This window comes from Anastrepha ludens, chromosome 2 (genome assembly GCF_028408465.1).
Source record: "Anastrepha ludens isolate Willacy chromosome 2, idAnaLude1.1, whole genome shotgun sequence".
Lineage (NCBI taxonomy): Eukaryota > Metazoa > Arthropoda > Insecta > Diptera > Tephritidae > Anastrepha > Anastrepha ludens.
This window is the reverse complement of record NC_071498.1, coordinates 76542607-76559019: the sequence shown is the minus strand read 5'-3', so window position 1 is coordinate 76559019 and position 16413 is coordinate 76542607. Positions and strand designations below refer to the sequence as shown.

At 35.6% G+C, this 16413-nt stretch overlaps 1 protein-coding gene across 1 annotated transcript; it reads left to right on the top strand.

The window, feature by feature from the left end:
• Window positions 1-1704: 1704 nt before the first annotated feature.
• Window positions 1705-10333, top strand: LOC128871909 (splicing factor 3A subunit 1). Its single transcript, XM_054114076.1, has 10 exons — window positions 1705-1811; window positions 1885-2024; window positions 2145-2309; window positions 2366-2543; window positions 2609-2934; window positions 4533-5374; window positions 5440-5707; window positions 5761-5957; window positions 6096-6269; window positions 9930-10333. The coding sequence occupies exons 2-10, from the start codon at window positions 1907-1909 to the stop codon at window positions 10029-10031; spliced, it is 2370 nt and encodes a 789-aa protein (XP_053970051.1). The 5' UTR covers window positions 1705-1811; window positions 1885-1906; the 3' UTR covers window positions 10032-10333.
• Window positions 10334-16413: the final 6080 nt, after the last annotated feature.

Genomic DNA, 16413 nt, shown 5'->3' with positions numbered 1-16413 from the left:
ATTTTAGCAAGCCATTCACTGAATATTTACAAACAAGTAACTTCCCTTGCTTTTGTTTGTTTATTTGAAGTGATAACGCTATCGGTTGACAAAACCCGAAAAATAAAGGTGGTTTTCTAAAGCCGCCACCTTCAGCATTTCTGTACACCGTGAGAAAAAACGTTGCTATCCTTACTTCTTCATCATTGAATGAATGCGATTGAAATGCACGATACTCATTGCAGAAAGTAACGCCATCCGAAAACCAACCTTGGTGTGCAAATATAATCACGCGAAGTAGACGTATGTGATTTATTTATTTATTCATCATTACCATTACCATTCCCTATTCCGTGAAGAATACTTCTTCGCGAATCGGCATTAATTTCAGCCATGGCCCTAAACCTATTCTATTCAGAGTACTCGTGTTCCAGTTGTTTTTTTTTGTTTGTCCCTATCCTACCTCGATCTATATTTTTAATTGTTTAGTCATATAAACAAATATAATATAATAATTTGAAAACATAATAACAAACTAAAACAGAAAAAAAAAGAAATAACGGAGACCGAAATACATTTAATAAAAATAAGAACTTACACTTAATGTAGGGTGTTTATTTTTTCAGTTATATTTAATGGCATTTCCAGATTTTTATTTTATCGATCAAAAACGTAACTATTTCGATCTTCATATCTTCCAATCAAGTTTGACAGTTATTTCGTAATTTTTATATTTTAAATTTCGAATTTTGTTTTTCCAAATATATTATAATCCTAACTCTAAAAGCATCATTCCGAAAATCCGCAACTTCGCTGGCTACGCCATACGGAAAACAGTTATTGCATGTCATATTCAACTTTCTGGCAGAAAGAGCGACGCAAGTGGTTTAAGCAAGCACGAAAGAAATAGGTACCATATGGTAATCGTTTCAAAAAGTACCGGGCAGTTTTTGAAATCTCCTTCAGAAAAATATCGCTCAATTGGCTATAAATTGCCCAATCAGTCAATGCTGATCGCGAATGCAAAACAAAGAATAATGTCATGTCATTTTGTAATGACTTTTCCGCTAACAAAGAGTAACGGCGTAAATAGTACACAAATATGTAAGAATTCAAACTTTTCAAAAATGCGAATAAGAGTTAATTAAGAATACCATGGCGTAAGGAAATCCTGGAATAGTGATAGGCAGCAAGGAGAAAATTGGCCGCAATCTCACTTCCCACTTTAAGCACAAATAATATAGTCTAAAAGCACAAATGATAGAGAAGATTGTACCTTTCGAATTAGCCGTGTCGTAAGAGTCCACCAATAAACAAACAAAAGGAAGGGAAATTATTTATTTGTGAAGAAGAAGAGTAGGCGAAACCAATCGACACACAAGAAATTATACGCACAAAATTGCTAGCCACGGTGTCTTTCGCATCAAAAATGCAAACAAATTTATTTGGAGACTCTATATTAATTTGTGTTTTAACAATTTAGCCCGCGGTATTTCGTTTTCATTAGTTTGTTCAGTTTTAACCTCACAAACCACAATATTACCAAGCTATTCACTGAATTTTCACAAACATGCGATTTCTCCTACTTTTGTTTGTTTTGTTCGTTTGTTTTGTATTGCGAAGGGAGCTGACGTCAGACTTGTCAAAATCGCGAAAAGTTAAGTAACTGTTTTTTAATGGCGCCACCTTAAATACTCAATTCGCCTTGGTCTAAAAGTATCGATAATTTTCTCATTGGGGCTTGTATGGCACATCGCAATTTGACAGGAACTTCCATACTAAGTGAATCGAGTTGCAAAAATTAATATTTTCTGTTGAAAGTTTTTCAAAATGTAATATTCTATTGTAAAAAATGTGTTTAGGTTCCATTTCTCTGTAATTAATTAATTTTTCGTACAATTTTAGAACATCTACTTCGTAAGGGACAATGCCTTCGCTGGACGTAGCAAACAATGGAGCGGATTCGCCGCCACAGGGTAACGAACAATCAAAGCCAATGTCTGGTCTTATAATTGGTATTATTTATCCACCACCGGAGGTGAGGAGTATCCTTTTGAAATATGTCACATGCATAATGTTAATAATTGCGAGGCATAATAAAATTATTTTTGGTTAATTACTATTTCTCTAAAGATTTTCCTTAGCATTAATACTTAATTTTTAAGACATTGTCGATAAAACGGCTAGTTTTGTAGCGCGTAATGGTCCCGAATTTGAAGCACGTATACGGCAGAATGAGTTAGGAAACGCAAAATTTAATTTTTTAAGTGGAGGTGATCCATATCACGCATACTATAGGCATAAAGTGAATGAATTTCGGGAAGGAAAAGGTAACATGCTAAGATAAATAAAAGTTTAACCGTTCATTTACCCCTCTTGAGCACAGATGCATCTGGTGAACCAAGTGTCGTTGTTGGCATCAAGCAGTTATCTGTTACTAGTGCTGCTCAGCAGAAGCAGCAAGAACTTTTAAAACAAGTGGCAGAGCAGCAATTCGTGCCAAAAGACCCTCCTTCTGATTTTGAGTTTATTGCTGATCCGCCGTCTATTTCTGCATTAGATTTGTGAGTATTTTGAATCCATTACTCATATTCTTTCCTTATATACTGTGTATTTTTATCGCATGTAGAGACATTGTAAAACTAACAGCCCAGTTTGTAGCACGTAATGGTCGACAATTTCTGACAAACCTGATGAATCGTGAACAGCGTAATTTTCAGTTCGACTTTTTACGACCCCAACACTCATTGTTCCAGTATTTCACAAAGTTATTGGAGCAGTACACAAAAATATTGATTCCACCTAAAGACCTTCTGAATAAACTGCGCTCCGAATGCGCGGATGGTCGGACCAGTATTAACTTAGTTTTGGATCAGGTAAAATACCGCGCAAACTGGCAGAAACATCAGGAAGCTCAACGTCGACGAGAAGAAGAGAAAGTTGAAAAAGAAAGGGGTAAATATTGAGATATACGAGGTGTACCAATTAAGTTCTGGGAGTTTATTAGTAACTTGGGAACTGGCGTCCGTAATCATATATCCGAAAAGAGGGGACCTTCATTTAGTTCCCGTCGTAATTTAAAGACGTTTGTTATGGTGTGACGGCATAGATTGAACTTGACGTTGCTGGATAAAGCGCATTCTTGAAAAGGTTACCTTCGGAATATTATCAAGGGTGTTGCCAATAGTATAGTAAGCGGCCACCGTAGGCGAGTGGATTGGTGCATGGTTCGGAAGTGCGTAGGTTCGAATCTCCGTGCATGAGGCACGAAAATTTTTTTCTATTAGCGATTGTTGTTGTCGCAGGCAATGGCAAACCTCCGAATGTATTTTTGCCATGAAAAACCTCATATAAAATATCTGCGGCTCGGAGTCGGTTGAAACTGTAGGTCCTCCATTTGAAAAACAACATCAAGACGCGTACCACAAATAGAAGGAGATCGGTCAAACACCAAAAAAGGGAGTAAATTTTGACCTTCAGTGTAAAAACATATGTTTGTGCTACAATTTTTCTAATAATTTACTTTCATTGTTAATTCTTATGAAAGTTGAAAATTTTGATAACACGTTTACGAAGCCAGATTTTTTATAGAGGGAAATATGCGAAAAAACTTTCAGAATGAGTTGTTCAAGGGATGGCATACCGACACAGAAGTTCAAAGGCAATAAAATACATTTAGTGATAACATCAACTGATAATTTACTTCACAATGCTCAACAGCAGTTTTGCAAATGAGTCTGCCGAAGCGCCAAAAACGTACGCCCATATTCGCATAATGAGTTTAGCCCATTAGAAGGTGTTGATGTAGGTATAACAGGAACAGTTCAGTTAAGCGCTTTGCATTCTATAATAGCAACACTCGGGATTGTTTGAATGTACTGTGTAAATGTGTCCCAATGTGTCAAATGAATAAAGATTTCGGTAGTCTTCAATGTGCATGCTTTGCTTACGTCGTTGAAACTTCTTGGATATGGCATTCCCTATATATGCACTTTGTACTTTGAAGCTACTGCGAACAATAATGTCTTGGTAAATTCTTATTCTTCACACAGCTCAAAAAATGTTGGTAAGTGCAGTGTCTGCCGTGATAACAACATTTTGATAACGGCTGTGAATTGGGGAAATTTCAAATACGCAAAACAGCCTCTTTACTGCTGATATATCGACCTGTTTGAAACTGGTTTCGTCGTTCGAAACATCGTTTCGTGCATCAGATCTGTCAAAACCGACTACTGCATTTGTTGAGATATTTACATATGTACTTGATGGGTTTGACGAAATGAAAATATTCGACGTTGATATGGGTATTGCATGTATTTGATACATATATGACACAATCGATCTGTTTCGACTTTTTCGTCACTAAACAGGTTTAGTTTCCTACGAGGCAGCCCTTGGTCGGGAAAACCCCGAGTCAATCCCGGATGTAGAATCGGTTCCCATGAGAATGAAAACTTTGTTTGTGTTTTATTGACAAATTCCTGTAATTAATTTCCACTTCTCGTAAACCCTATTTAAAACTTCGATTTGTCTCAAATATAAATATCATGCAGTGGCTTATGCACAAATCGATTGGCATGACTTTGTGGTTGTGGAAACTGTAGACTATCAACCTTTCGAGACTGGTAACTTTCCACCACCTACTACACCGGAGGAAGTGGGAGCTCGTGTACTAATGGAGGAGCGTTTGTTAGAAGAAGATGGTGATATAGAAATGCAGATTGAATCAGATGAAGAGGATGGTCAAGAGGAACAAGTTACCGTTAAATTGTCGCAAATGGAAAATCGTACCGGTATACAAATGAAAGGTGCCTCGTATAATCAGCAATCAACAAATGCCAAAAAGGACAATACACAAGTTCAAGATATGGATGAGGCTTCCAGTGATGAAGATACACCTTCAAACCTGAAGATGCAGCCACCTGTTGCACCACTAATGCCCCCAACACATGATAAGGTAGTTGTTAAAAAATACGATCCGAAAGCAACTCAACAGAAGCAGCCGAAAGCAGCGGGTGCCGATGAGTATCTTATTTCCCCAATAACAGGAGAAAAAATACCAGCTTCGAAAGTAGCAGAACACATGCGCATTGGATTATTGGATCCTCGTTGGGTGGAACAGCGTGATAAGCATACAGTTGAGAAAATTAATCAAGACACAGTTTACGCTGCTGGTACTGCTATTGAAGCTAGTTTAAAACAATTAGCGGAGCGCCGTACAGATATATTTGGCGTAGGCGATGAAGAGACAGTTATTGGTAAAAAGTTAGGCGAAGAGGAAACAAAAAAAGATGATCGTGTCACTTGGGATGGACATACATCAAGTGTAGAGGCAGCAACACGAGCTGCCCGAGCTAACATAACATTGGAAGACCAGATTCATCAAATTCATAAGGTATATATCGCTTTAAAATGGTTAATATATGAATTATCATACTGGCATTGTTTCCGTCCCTATAGGTAAAAGGATTATTACCAGATGAAGAAAAAGAAAAAATTGGACCGAAACCAGTTAGCAACAAAACTACATTATCAGCACCACCTTTGCCTCACCAGGCAGCGTTGAAAGGACATGCTCAAGTTGCTCATCACTCCGTCTCTCACCATCATCATCAACCACAGCAGCAATCACAACAACAAACACTTCCTCAGCCATCTGCGCACAATATGCCACCTACTTCTCAACCAGTCATGATGATGCCAATGAGACCACCACCACCGATGTTGCGTACGTAACGAAGTCAATATCTTTGTATAACTAAATTAATTTAAAATTAACAGCGCCACCATTTCCTGTTGGTGGTTACATGCCTCCTTTGCAAACGGGTGGACCACCACAAATGCCATCAGGACCAAATGTAATGGACCAATCAATGATGCAACTTCCGCCAATGCCTGTAGATGAGGAACCACCAAACAAAAAAATGCGTTCCGAAGATAATCTGATACCCGAAGAAGAGTTTATAGCAAAACACAAGGTATTTTTACATTTAATTTTAATTTGCAACTCTGTTGAAATTATACAAAATATTTAATATAACAATTGTCAGGTCTATATAAATTTCAAATTTATGTTATTTATGTTTAAAAATTGTTTACGTTAATTTCTATTTCAGAGTCCCATAACTATTCAAATACAAATTCCCAATGTAATTGACAAGTCTGAATGGAAACTCAATGGGCAAACTATCGCATTTTCATTATCTCTCACAGACATTGTTTCCAATCTCAAAGCAAAGATTCAAGATGAAACAGGAATGCCACCTGCTAAACAAAAAATTTCCTATGAGGTGAGTCTTGTTCATATTATTACTCTTATATTTTGACTTCGATTTCTCGCAATCAAAATAAGTTTGAGCCAAATAGGTACTAGCACTTCTTTCTATCGGTATCAAAATTCTTTTATCGAGTCAAATTATCTACAAGGTGAAGACCAAAATAAACGAGACTGAGCTAAAATAGAAACGGCAGGAGCTTTGTTCTGATAACTTCGAGCTTATTTCAAAATAGTCCTCTCTGTTCTCTACTCTCTTTTTCGTGATCTAAAAGCTTTTCGAAAGAGTGTTTCAGGTCATTGAACCAGTCGAACGTTACTTTTGAACGGACGTGATTTTAACATGCCAGTCGGGTGGAGATGACGAGGGGAAAAATACGTTACATTTGGCTGCAGGACTGGTTTAAAAGACACTTTTAAATTTATTTTTTTTTTTCACGCTTACTATATTATCGTTTTTGTCTACTTAACATTTTCTAACAAAATTTGCCACGACTATAATTTCACATTTCTGTCCTTATATTTATCGCTCCTATTTTTCCTCAATGATGGCTGGCTTTTGAACAAATCATAAGTACTCAATAAATGGTTTGCTTAATGTTACCATTTGTCCGCTCATGTGCACTTCGAAATTTCTTTTAATTAATAATATTTTTTGATTAATAATATTATTTCGTGTACAAGGTCTTTATTAACTTTATGGAGGACCTAAAGTCACATTTCAGCAAGGAAAAACTGCCATGCTTGTGTCATGCGCCATCCAAGGTTGACTTAAGGAGAAGACATGTGGGGCAGTATTTCTCGTCGAGTATACACTAGAAGACATACGTTAAAAATCTTAGAAGGTTTACGCAACGTAGTTGCAAACGAATAGTGTCGAATTCCTCCTTTGGAATTTCAAAATGTCGTTTCTTCGATGTTAAACCGAACTTTTGAAGTGATAAATTAATTTAAAGATTGGATTTACTCTTATTTTTATATTACATACATTTTTCATGCGTTTTCCGAATAGTTTTTTTGTTTAAGAAAAAGTACCTTTCGTCTGAATTTGCATTTAAATTAGATTTTTTTTGTTATTATTTTTTATTATTATTATTATTTTTTTTTTAATATACAATATATTTTTTTTATAAATAGTATTGCAAATTTAAGTTCGTTTAAATGGAGAATTTTTTTTGTCAGACTCCTAGTAAATATTACTACCCAATGGAGAAAGATTTATTTACTTTAGAGTGGTCAAAAGATCTTATGGAAAAACAAGGTGCATTTGGTTGATTTTCCCAGAGTGTTGGATTCATATTCTTTGGCTAACAGCATCACATTGCTATGTACAACAAAGTTTCGAAAATAACTATTATTTTCGATCCATGCCTAAAATAGTAAACATATCTAAAGTTAAACAGTTTATGCCGTTCTTAAAATTAAACGACTGACGATAAATATCAATATAGTTGTTCACACTAAAGTTTTTTCAATAAACAGCGCAAAAAAAAATTAATTTTGTTTAATATTTGTTTCCTTTTCTCTCTCGTTTTAAATCAAAAATACATCTGCAAAGAGAGCCAAGATAAAAATAAAATTGGCTCCATTCTTATAGCGTTCAAATTGGGCCACAACTTTTGGGTATTTTCGTCATGGCACGGCAAGTTCTCTTCAAAGAAAATATACATTCTAAAACAAATTTGACTGTTAATTATTTCTATTAATTCTGAAAATTGTTACTTAACTCCTTTGAGTTGATAGCATCAGAGGTCGGTTTATAATTATTGATAACTCCTACCTCATGAACACATTTCCAGACTTGCCATAGTTTTCATATTTTGTAATATATCAATGCGTACATCCTTTTTTTTTTTGTGTTTGGTCAAGTTCGTCCCCCATTTTTTGGCGTGGGTCTTGATATTCTGTCGTTTGGTGTTTCATGCGCACATTGAGTAATCTTCTATTTTTAGTCTTCTGTAGACACGCTCCATGATTGATGATTATTGAACCATGACCAGTTAACAATGATTCACTTGTAATCATATATAAATAATTAAGTTATTGCATCAGAATTCCGATTATTTTACGAGGGGAGTCAATAAGTCCGTGACTTTTTGTATTACTGACCTCTTTACTGAAAAAGAAATACTGCTCCTGTCAACAGGCATCTGTCAGTTGACTCCCGTCAAAATTTGAACGTTCTGCGTCAGTTTGCTTGAGTTTTACAGCTACCTTTATCAGACTACCCAGTAATTTGAGGAGAAAATGGAAAAAAACTGAATTTCGTGTGCTTATTAAGCCGATTCACCCTTAGAAACCCACTGTTTCGACTGTTGTTTGGTCTCTGGTGTGTGTAGTGATGGATCCATGTTTCGTCCACGGTTACAAAACGGCGCAAAAACTCCTCCATATTGCGATTAAACAACGCCAAACCTTCCTGTGAAGTTGTTACACGATTGCGTTTGTGGTCGACTGTGAATTACTGGGTAGTCTGATAAAGGTAGCTGTAAAACACAAACTAACTGACGCAGCACGTTCAAATTTTGACAGGAGTCAACTGACAGATGCCTGTTGACAGGAGCAGTATTTCTTTTTCAGTAAAGAGGTCAGAAATACAAAAAGTCACGGACTAATTGACCCGCCCTCGTAATTCCAATTTCAAAATTTTTTAAATTAGTTATATTCTAAACGTCCATCGAATTAATCATAAATTAAAATTTCAAGAAGAAAAATTCAAATTAATCGTAATTTAAATAAAAGCAAGAAACTTCAGATAGAAGACGTTTTTTTCTGATAGCGATCGCCCTCGGCAGGCAATGCCAAACTTCCGAGCTTATTTCTACCATGAAAAAGCTCCTCATAAATAAACCGTCTGCTGTTCGCAGTCAGTTTAAACCTGTAGATGCCTCCACTTGTGGAACATCAAGGCGCAGACACAAATAGGAGGACCTAATGTTTCTCCTACCGCTGAAATTGTTAAAAAAAAAATGTTTATAGATAAACAGGCCCAAATTTAATTACATTCTACAAATTAGAAAATTCTCCTAATTTTTGTATATGCTGTATGATACAAGCATGGCAGCGTTAAGCTGAAAACTAGGTTCTACCCCGTTAAAATAAACTTGAAAAAGTGAATGAAATGGCAGAGATTTTGTTGTTGTGTGCTTTGCAACAATTACAAAAACAGGAAATACAGGTTTACGATTAACTTAGAAATTTCGACTTTTACGATTGTTACAATATTACCCTAAGAGCTTTTCTTGTTCCATGTTGTCAGCATGCTGTTACTTTTTTCGTTTGGTAGCGTCTGTTGCACCTGTTATTTATTTTTGGGTCAATAATGCCAAATCAACGTGACAAATTACACGACTGCACAAAGCCGCAAGCAGTTAGTCGTGGAGAGTGCAAGGTGTTGTGCAAATTTTAAAAACAAAACAAAGCATTATTGACTTCCCCAAATATGATGATGCTTCGGCGACATGGTATAGTGTGTGTATGTTTTTCCCTTCAAAAGGGTTTATTGCTTCTTACAAATTTCAAGCGCAGATAGCACAGCTCGAACTTATTGAAAGTTATTCAACCATCGTCAATTTTACAATTACAATGGTTTCAAGATACCTTTTTCTAAACTAAACGTTTACGATATGTAAATTAAAATATAAAATAATAATAATATTTTTAAACTTTTTTTCAGGGAATGTTTTTTAAGGACAGCAATACCATGGCATATTATAATTTGCTTAGCGGTGCAACAATACATCTACAAATTAAAGAACGTGGTGGAAGAAAAAAATAAGAAATTTCCATTTTCCTATCTACATATATGTGAGAAATCTATAAAACAACGTTTCACGACACACAAAAATTAATCAAATTTTATTTAGAAAGTTAAATTATTATTTAGACCCTTGAGCTTAAAATAGTTTAGTTTTGTTTTAATCTGTTCAGGCACAACTTAGGCTTTTTTTAAATTTCGGGTTACAGCAACTGAGTGGTTTGTGCGTGACGTCTGTTTGGCCAATCCCGGTTCCACACATGAAACATCAAATTATAAAAAGTTTTCTCTAGTATCAAATAGATATAACCTTATAGAATTAGCACTAGCGATCTTTTTATACCCTGTACGACTTTTGCAGCCCCTTGCATAATTTTGAACCGGCCATTGCCAAAAAGGTTCCTTCGCCTTTGCCCCAATTGCTACCAGCAAGCGACTTGTAGATCTTCTTGTGATTTTAGAATTTAGTGCCAATTACGGTTCTATGTGACGATAAGGAGTGCAAACTATCGAAAGTTATACCCAGTATCTTACGGTTATTGACCTTTAGAAATAGTTTGACCTCATTTGCCCAGATGGTAAATAGGGTAGCCCTGGGCGTTGGTAGCAAGGAGACGCTGCCGGTCCCCAATATCGAACAATCGTCAGAGTATGAAATCAAAGAAACTAGTTCTGGTGATTGGGGCAGCTTCAAAATATAAAAGTTGGAAAGCAAGGGAGAAAGTGCCCCCTTTGCTTTATCTTACCAATTCGGATTTAGAGCATCATATGTAAGGATAGGAACACCAGCAAATAAATGTTTGAGGACTACGAGGCAACGGGAGCAAGAAAAAAAAAGGGAACAAAAATGTACAAAAAAGATATATTAAGGGGGAAGTCTACTGTGACAAGGGAAAAAAGAGGCTTATTTCCGGATTTTATTTCTAACAAAATATTGCTCGTACATAAAATCTATTTAAACTCTTATCTTTATTATATATTTAAGTTTTTGAAAAAAAAATTTTAAGTCAAAATATTCAAAATGGCCGCTGTGGCACTTCTGCAAGCGCAGGTCCGCTTTTCTTAGGTGCCTAAACGGTGTACATGAAATCTTACGTTTCGGTGATCTAAAACAAAAAAACAAAATATTGTTATCATATACATAGTATTGACTCTCGTCTGACGTAGGATTATGTCGATAAAAAATTTTGGCGTTGAAAAAAAAATTCTTGAAATTTTTTTCTTTTTTTTTGCCTAAAATTGATGTTACTATTGTTTATAACAATTTAACAAATAACGATATCAAAAAAATCCTATGTCAGACGAGAGACACTATTACAGAGAATATATAATTAAATTTTTAAGCTGATTCATTTATCAGAACTCGAGATATCGTGTACACCGTATACAAAAACTTAGTTTCGAGAAAAATGCGTTTAAAGTTTCAGTATAGCAGGTACGCGCTTTGGAGCGCTTCGGGAAAAGGTCGAAATTTCAACGAAGAAAAATTTAGCCAGCTGTAACACATATTGTACCTTATTTAAGAGGGTTCAAAGTATTTTTTAAGCTAATAAAAAAAAAATCGATTTTTTGAAAAATTCACAGTAGACTTCCCCCTTAAGAAAAGAGGGGTTAGATGCATTTAAATGCTGCTAAAAAGGTGTATTATTTTTCAATACCCGTTATGCAATTTGTTAGTTTTGTGAGAAATTTAGAGAGCGTATGTTGTTTTTAATAAATAAGTTCCACTTAGGTAAACGATTTGAAATAGTGTTCCTATGTACGCACCCTAAAGGTCCAAAAAAGTCACGTGCATCTGCATCGAAATATTTTTAGAAGTTGAAGTTGTTCATGAATAAATGGGTACCACGGTATACCGTAGTTAAAAACGTGGACGAATTCCCCGGATGCGGCAAAAAAAATACCTCCAAAGCAAGATCAGAAGATCATTGTTTTATTTGTGATAAGGCCGAACTTATCGTTGCGTAAAGCTGAAAAATTGGTTTTAATGTATCCACAGACATAATTCGAGGACGTTTACGAGAAGAAGTCCTCAAATTCCAAATTTTGAAATTTGACACACATTTAAAAAAGAATTGCGTGGGATAAAGCAAGTTCAGAACGGAATGGGGGGAAACGTAATATTCACAGATGAACCTTTTTTCGGGCGAATAGTTACATACGTCGGTACTGGTGAACTACTAATAAGCGACAACTTCAACGAACTGTTACGCATCCAGTTAAAGTTAATGTTTCGGCCTGCTTCTCCAAAAAAGGAGCCAACCTTGGATTTTAGAAGAAGACAACGATCCCAAGCATCGAAACCGAAGGTGTATAGAGTGGTAACAGCAAAATTGGATTGAAATATTGGGCTTGCCTTCACAGTCGATTGATGCTAACCCTATTGAAAATATTTAAGAAAAAACTTACAGGAAAACAAACATACAGGGTGGGCCTTATAGCGTTTGCTTTTTGAACCACCTATTTTTTTGAGAATGGTAACACAAATGGCATGTCAAATGTGTTCATAATTTACTTAAAGGTTTGACATTTACGAAATGGGGCGCTATACGCTTGAACAAAATTGGGAAATATTGAAAACCCATTTCCAAAGTTGTGAGTCTTCTTCTTCTTTTCTGATGAAGCTCATTTTCACATCGGTGACTGCGTCAATAAGCAAAATTGTCGGATTTGGGGCTCAGAAAATCCACACGTTACTGTAGAGTAGCAAATGCATCCACAACGAGTCACTGTTTGGTGCGAATTTTGGTCTGGCGGCATCATCGGGCCATTTTTTTTTTTTCGAAAATGAGCGAGGAGCCGCGGTCACAGTAAATGGCGAGCGTTACCGTGACATGCTCAACGAGTTGTTTCCAAAAAGAGGATGACATGGACGACATTTGGTTTCAACAGGACGGTGCAACTTGTCACACTGCCAAAGTTACACTCGAACTTTTGGCTACCGTTTTTGAAAACCGAATAATCAGCTAAAATTCCGATATCAATTGGCCGCCTCGGAGCAGTGATCTAAGCCCGTTGGACTATTTTTTGTGGGCAGCCGTTAAGGCCAAATGCTATGCGAACCATCCAGAAACGATTGATGCTTTAAAACACGAAATCGAAGTTGCCATTAATGAAATTAGAGCACAAACAATCGAAAATGTGCTTAAAAATTGGGTTGATCGAATGGCCTACTGTAAAGCCAGGCGTGGCAGTCATTTGAAAGATATTATTTTTCATTCATAAACGACAATGTTCAATCTTCAAAATAAAAAAAAGTTTGAAAAAATATTGAAAATTTGAAAAAGCAAATTTTACATGGCCCACCCTATAATGGCCAAACATAACTTTGTCATTTACCAACCGATCGACTTCAACATACATGTTTCCGATACGTCACTGCAGTACAATTTCATCCATGGATCGCTTTACACCGAAACAACGCGAAATCGACGCTATAAAACCCGAAGGCGATGCTAATAAAGGTGGCCACTTGATTGATATCGAATTCAAAAAATAGTTTTAATAAATTGTAAATAACCAAACCAAATAAAAATACCTCACTTACAAATCAGTTTTTGTTTTTCTAGATTATTCAATGTTTTTATACCGACATGGCGCACCCTGTATATTGCGAATGCAATTTGTTCGAAGCGAATTAGTCAAATTTGAGTGTGGTGGTCACGCTTCTATTAGACAGACTGTGAAACTTCTGTTTTGGTAAAAATAACAAATATTTATAATTATATGTGGACGTATTCTTCACAACATTTGCTGTTTGGAAAATTACAGCATTGAAGATGAAACCTCTAATAGAAGATGAAGGGCCTGTAAATAATAAACATACTTTTCAAGAGAACGACATGTCAACTAAAAATCGTAATATAGTTTTTCAATAGCTAATTAATTCAAATATCAAATTTGATCAGCCATCGGAACACAACTATTGTTAAGAAGCAGCGAAATTATACGACTGTTATATGCTTTATATTCCAAGTCCCCTACATTAAACATGGTGTTTCATCATTCCCTAAAAGATGGTATTCTTCCAACTATCTGAAGAAGCTGCGGAAAATTGGAACATTTCAGGTTAGTTAAGATTAAACTATAACGGAAAAGTATAGAGGGTGGACTGCAATATGTGTATTTAAAATAAGGGTATTTTATTCTTAAGTATGGAATTTTTATTACGTATCAGACTCCTAAATCTGCAGAAACACATTGACAGCTATAAGTAAGTATTAAATGAAAAAAGGTAATGCTGAGATAATTATTAAAAAAAATATGTAAAAATTAATAATATGTATTAATATTAATTTTTTTTTTACACATCGCAAACTCTAATAGTGTACAAGTATATAAGAAAAAACGGCAAAGGTCAATTTTAACATAAATACTTTCTTAATGCATGTTACAAATCTATACACTGTCTTCTGGTATGATTTTGGTGGACATGGATGGCATGCTCTTCTCTTATTCTACCTAGATTTTCGAGGTTGGAAAGTTGTTATTTTACTTATTTCCTTTGGTAATGCCTTTGTTAAGAAATAGCGTTTGAGCATACAAATGAGGATCGGTCTACGAACATGCTAAACTTTTAAACAAAAAAACCTTCACTTGGCATCTTTTCTATGGCATTGGTTATACAATATTATTACACATTTGTCACGATTTTATCCAAATGAAATGCCTCACGATAATTCCTCTGAGATCGATCACTGGACCGCTTAATAAAAGTCACAAATCAAAGGCAACACAACTTGTTCGCTTTATTGATCACTTTACTTTATTGCTTTACTTTTTGTTTACAGGTTCGCACGCTTCACTTCAAACTAAATACGCTGCACGTGCACCTATGCTTGTATACTTGTGCCTAATAGCTGTTCACTTCTTGTCAACTGCATTGGCTTGTCCTTTGTCATAATTATATTTCATTACAATTTCCTGTTATTTTAATCAATATCTATCTGAAACACATGCGAATACAAAATACAAAACTTAACTGAAACATAACAGAACATTTCCAATGTTTACATTTTGGCAACTAGTCCTGTATGAAGTAAGCTCTTTTTTGGTTTTTGTGATACATAGAAGGTATAGGGGTATCAGCTTTATTTTAATTTGGCCAGTAAAGCCCTACAAAGTGGGGCGAACTTCTCGGTTTTTGTATGCCCAAAATAATTGAGTATCTCCCGTTTTCCATTAACCAGTTATACAGAAGAGAACCAGTTATCCGCTGTAACATTGCAATTGCTTTCCTGAGTCGGCCTCGCTAAACTTACAATTGAGTAGGACCGTCAGTTTTGCCTATCCATTATCATAGCGTAGGCATAACTGCAAAATGGTATGATGTAACGTATAGCATCTGAATATTTCTTAGCCCCTGCCATCTTTTACAAATAGGTAAGGCGTACGTCGTTATTGAACTTCAAGAAATCTGAGTAGAACAGTCAACTCCTTACAGCATTCAACTCGATCAATCAACTCCTACAATTCAGCACTGTCTGCGACTATTTACTCTCCTTCCGCTACATCAGAGCAGACCATTTCATAGGCACGCGTTCCCAAATTTACTCTTCTGCTTTCCCACGGACACGAAAAAAACTAAAACCGCCTAATATATGAGGCGGTGATGCATGTGCTTATTCGCTTGCTATGATCGTACTCAATCGATAAACAAATTTCATGCAATTAATTCAAGATCTGTTAAGGGGGAACGCCACTGTGAAAATTCCAAAAAATCGATTTTTTTTCATAAATTGTTAGTATAATTACTCAAGAAAATGTGGTAAAAATTTTAAAGCGAAATTCGCTTTATTCCCGATTCTATGTGCACTTAAGTGAGCGCCTGTCGGTTCGGCCCCGTAGCGCTTACGATACGATGCTTTATTCGCGTTTTTCTCGAAACGACTTTTTTTGATACGGTGGCAACGATTTCTCGAGGACTAATTAACCGATTTTAATTTTCTTTTTTCAAAATTTTTGTTATCGCATTGGCTATCATTGTACGTAGCCGATTTTCAAAATTTTGAAAATAACTATTTTTTTGGGCCTGTTGAAAATCAAAAACATCGAAATTCAAATCACCACCAATTTGTCAAAAAAACAAAAAAAGGCTACGTACAACGATAGCCACTATTGTGTAGATTAATAAAATTTTTGGGGTTTTGATTTCAGATGATTATTCATTGCTGTATCGCTGCCACCAGGTGACGTAATTTTTTTTTTAACTCGTTACGTTTATTTACATAAATTTGTCAATTTTCAATATTTTTTAATAAAAATTTACATCAACATAGTTTAATACATATATAATAAATTGCCTTTTGTCCGATCCTCAAATAATCATCCCTTCTTACAAAAAAAAGAAATTCTCAAAAATCGACTATTTTTTGGCCCTTCACAGTGGCGTTCCCCCTTAAGA